General features: G+C 47.0%; 1 protein-coding gene across 1 annotated transcript; it reads left to right on the forward strand.

Moving 5' to 3' along the window:
- The first annotated feature begins 1800 nt into the window (after positions 1 to 1800).
- LOC147446908 (putative inactive receptor kinase At2g26730) lies at positions 1801 to 4366 on the forward strand. Its single transcript, XM_086522851.1, has 2 exons — positions 1801 to 3326; positions 3520 to 4366. The coding sequence occupies exons 1-2, from the start codon at positions 1937 to 1939 to the stop codon at positions 4143 to 4145; spliced, it is 2016 nt and encodes a 671-aa protein (XP_086378977.1). The 5' UTR covers positions 1801 to 1936; the 3' UTR covers positions 4146 to 4366.
- Positions 4367 to 4986: the final 620 nt, after the last annotated feature.

Consider the following 4986-nt stretch of genomic DNA (forward strand, 5'->3'; position numbering starts at 1 on the left):
TTATCATTTCTAGCACCCAGAATCTTGTAGATGGTGGAGGTAGTTTCACTAGGTGGGAACCAGCTCCTGGAAAGCCGAGCAGCGTATCAAAGTCCTCGCAGGGAAAATATGCAAGTGGGTCCAAAGAACATGGAAAATTGGTTTTTTCAAGACTGATCTATTCCTTGGAGGGAAGAATTCAGGTAGTCCTGCCCTCCTCATCAACACTCAAATCGTTCGGTACTTTTTCTTACATAATGTATGGCAGACAAGGAACCGCCGTGTGTTTGAAGGAGGTTTCGAGGTGGCAAGCTTCGTAGAAATTATACAAGAAAGCAAAGTGCTAATATGGACACTCGTGTGCAAACAACATTCGGAGGATTGGTCTAGGACTACTTGTGCCTTGTTGTCAGCAGATGGCATGCCTTGGACAGGGGAAAATCCTAGCCATCGGTAATTAAAAGATATCAGAAGAACATGATAATGGACTTTGCGTATCAAGGATAAGGGGGCGGGTTGGTAGGGGTGGCTGCCCAGGTAGCCGATGTAACTTTGGTCCTTGGATGATGTCATGGCTCAACACGAGCATGGCAAGACCTTGTAATTTTTTGGGTTGATCAATATAATTCACTCACAATTGTGAGTTTTGAAAAAAAAAATAAAAAAAATCCACCACTTACAAAGTAAAATAGAGTTTAGAAATTCATGGGCCATATTGGTATTATCGACGATTTATTTTATACTTCTACAATAGCTCATGTGTTGTACAAGCTTCTTATCTAATTTAACTGAACCAAAAAATGTAACCGCCCTGAGTTGTTAAAGAAGGCCCTGACCAGTTGTTGAAGAAGGCTGTGAACGAGTGCCCCAATCTTACGAGTACCTGATTGGAATGTATAATGGAGAGGTCTTGAGTTCACGCTTTTGCTTTAGCAAATTGCGTGAATGGCCCACATTGGATCAATGGTCGTGGGCCATCGATGCAATGATTGCATAGAGACGCATGTGTACACGCGAGAGAGAGAGAGAGAGAGAGAGAGAGAGAGAGAGAGAGAGAGAGAGAGAGAGAGAGAGCGCCAAATGATATAATGGCTAGAGGTGATGAGTTCAAACTTGGGTTTTCAGCGAATTGATTGAATGGCCCTCATTCGACGAATGGTTGTGGGCCATCGATGCGACGCCAATTATGGGGATGAGTTGAAGCTTGGGTCTTTAGCGAATTGCTTAAATGGCTCACATTGGACGAATGGTTATGGGCTATCGATGCGACGCCAATTACGCGGAGATGCATGTGCAATGTACGAGAGAGAGAGAGAGAGAGAGAGAGAGAGAGAGAGAGAGAGAGAGCGCCCAAGGAGAGATTGGCTAATCATGAAAATTGTTGGTGGTTGTTACGTCGAATTTTTTGGGTGTTTTGGGAGTGAACGAATGAATGATCTGTAGCTATTGCCAATGGCTCATTCTCTCTTTATGTTCCTCTTTGAATTGAAAGGGAAGAAATTTGGGCGGCGATTGACCCAGCTACTAGGCTACTTTAGGAGCTCCCGAGTCCCCACTCTCCTCCTTCTGCCAGTCCCACGCGCTTGTCTTCTCCCTCTCTTTCTGCTGCGCAGCTTTTAGGGCAGAGAGAAGTAGGGAGCTGAGTCAAGCTGTGAAGCCAACGACTTCGTCTAGGAAGAAGCAACAATTTCCTTCTCCACGTACACACGCTCCTTTTCTTTCTTTCGCTCATTTCACACAGCAACACCTGAACAGTGCGCGTGCGTGCCCCCGCGCACCCAAAACAAGGGCTTATACAAGTAGCACGCATTCGCAAGCCCTCAATCCCCCCCCCCCAACCACCCCCCGGCCTCCCTCCGCACTCACGGACGCGCACACACTCAGTCTCTCACGCAGACTCAGTTCATCGTTCTCGACCAGGGCTTGCGCCATAGCGGCGTTGCCAATCCCGTTTTGTATGGCATGGCCAGTCTCGACATCTTCCTCCATGGTTTCCACTAGCTGCTTGGCCGCCTGTGCCCTCAACCTCGCCTTCCTCTTCCTCGTCTTCTTACCGCAGTCAGCGCTCGCAGACCTTGATGGTGATGCACAGGCACTATTGGCTTTCAAGGCCAATGTCACCAATTCAGGAAACCTGCTGTCATGGAATGCTTCCAACACCGCAAGCGTGTGCACATGGAAAGGGGTAACATGCGGCAATGGATCATCATCATCATCTTCGTCGTCGCAAAGAGTGGTCGAACTTCGGCTTCCTGGATCATCTCTCTTAGGTCCTATCCCTGCGCAAACCCTTGGAAGGCTCGACGCCTTGCGGGTTCTTAGCCTCCGCAAAAACAAGCTCTCGGGTACGCTTCCTTCTGATCTTGCAAATTGCAGCTCATTGAGAGTGGTCAACTTGAAAAACAACAGCTTCTCTGGCGCCCTTCTTTTGGACTTCTCCGCATGGCAGCTCTTGGAGAACCTTGACCTCTCCTCCAACAGCTTCATTGGCCAGATTCCGATGTCCCTCGTCAATTTGACCCACCTCACGTCCCTTTTCCTTGAGGAGAATGCATTCTCAGGGACCATTCCTTCCATAGACACGCCAACCTTGCGGAGCTTCAATGTCACAAGCAATAGTCTGAATGGATCAATCCCCTCTTCATTGTCAAATTTTACTGTCAACAGCTTCGCAGGAAACCTCGATTTGTGTGGGACACCCTTGCCTGAGTGCCAGCAAGTCCAATCTCCAGCGGGGGCTCCGGCTCCTGGTGATAGTTTTGATGAACAGAGTGACAATGACGGCAACAAGCTTGGTGCAGGTGCGATTGTTGGGATTGTCCTCGGAGCAGTGGCAGCTGCTACCGTTGCCGTGTCAGTTTGTTGCTTGCTCATTGTCCGCAAGAATGCAAAGCAAGAGCCTGCAGACGATGCCATGTATGCGGAGGGGAGAGCCGACTTTGATGCAAGAAACAAAAGTAGAGCTATGAGCAGAAAGGCAAGTGGGAAGAGTGGTGAGAAAGACCAGGGTAACCTGGTCTTAAATAACAACAACAGGCTCATTTTCATGGGCAATGCCAAGCAGACTTACGATCTTGATGATTTGTTAAGGGCATCAGCAGAGGTGCTTGGTAAGGGGAGCCTAGGGACATCCTACAAGGCCAACATCAATGATGGGCATTCTATCTGTGTGAAACGTTTTCGTGAGGTTGCCACCGACCGAGAGCACACTTGCAAGCACATTGAAATGTTGGGTGCCCTGCAACATCCGAACTTGGTGTCCCTCCGAGCGTATTTCTTTGCACCCAAGGGGAAGCTTCTGGTCACTGATTACATGCCCAAGGGGAGTTTGTCCTCATTACTTCATGGTGAGTTGAACTTGCTCTCTTTCCAATATCATGTGAATGTTAATGAACCCTTGTAACATGATTAAATCAAGTTCGATTTGCGACTAGGTGATGTAGACGTGCGTTTGCAGGAAGGGGGGGGGGTGCTCTAATGCCCTTGTAGACCTTGCTTGTGATTTGCATGTTCTAACAGAATGCTGTGCTTACAAAACAGGGAACAAAAGAGAGGCAAGAGATCCACTCGATTGGGAGACGCGGCTAGCGATAGCGGAAGGTGCAGCAAAAGGGCTGGTGTTCCTTCATAGCAAGAAGGTAGTCCATGGCAACATCAAGTCCTCCAATGTGGTGATGGATGCAGAGGGGCAAGCGCACCTCACTGACTATAGCCTTTTGCAACTAGTCCCTCTTTCGACAGAACCCGGTGTAACAATAAAGCCAAATGCTTTCACACCTCCCGAAGCTCGCGGAGACTTACGGAAGGTTGCTTATAAAGGGGATGTGTATGCATTTGGGGTGCTTCTCCTTGAGCTTGTCACTGGTAAATCTCCCAACAGTGGCTCCTTGACCCAAGGTGGTACCAACATCGATAGGTTGGTCCAATGGGTCCAAGCCCATTTTCCACATGACATAGAGAGCGTCCTCGATCCTCGCTTGTCAGATTTGACAAACAATCATGTTCAAGAGGAGATGATTTCCCTTGCACAAATTGCTATGCCTTGTGTCTCCATTCTCCCGGAAAAGCGGCCCCACATGGTGGAAGTAGTGAGTTCTGTGAGCAATTTGAGAAAGCGCGAAGTCGGCCCTGACTCTTCTGACTTCTACTTCACTCAAGCTGAGTAAGGGCTGTACCCGGGAGCTCTCTTAATTTTTTTGTTTAAGGGACTCTTTTTGTCTAATTATATGTCTAGCCCCCCTAATCCAGTCGATTCTTTGCATATACTATCTGTATGTAAGAGAAAAAAAGGGGCACATCCATGAATTGTCCTATGAACTATGTACAATTGTAAGCACGCCATTTGTAAATCGGAGACCAGATGCAGGTGAATATGTTTCTTGCACCATGACTACTCTTTTGGTTCAAATCATCAAACCAAAGGCATAATCACTAATCAGGTTTAATGACTTTGACTTATTCTTTATATCTCATATGGAAGTGCTGAAATGAGAGTAATTAAACTTGTCTCGTCGAAGGATAAATGGCATCCAGGACTCGTTCGTGTCTCTTGATACAATGCAAACTCATATAGAATGGGTAACCACAAGATTAGAGATCTTAGCTGCCTAGAATTGTTGCTCCCATGCCTTAGATTTCTTCAAGTTTTACTCATTCTAACTCATGTAAGCCAGCAAACATACAAAAAGCCTCTTTTGATTGATGACACGTCCATCCCTGTCACATATGATCGTGGCCTCAGGCCTGCTCCCAATCTATGTAGCCCCTCTAGATCATGCATGAAGGCCTAGTTTGAAAACCATCTGTCCTATTCAATCTGTGCATCTCCCTTTTGATTTGCAAATGTTAACAAGTGTCAAATATATGCAACAATGGCTTGTACATAAGATAATGCCTAGTCAATGCCTTGCTTACAAGAAATAGAAATCAAGAGAGTATGCCATGATTAACTTGCAGTGTGGCACCAATCGACAAGCTTTATCCAACAGTACCCAATTGCTCCCCAAG

This window comes from Adiantum capillus-veneris, chromosome 11 (genome assembly GCF_014529385.1).
Source record: "Adiantum capillus-veneris isolate H3 chromosome 11, ASM1452938v2, whole genome shotgun sequence".
NCBI classification, from domain to species: domain Eukaryota; kingdom Viridiplantae; phylum Streptophyta; class Polypodiopsida; order Polypodiales; family Pteridaceae; genus Adiantum; species Adiantum capillus-veneris.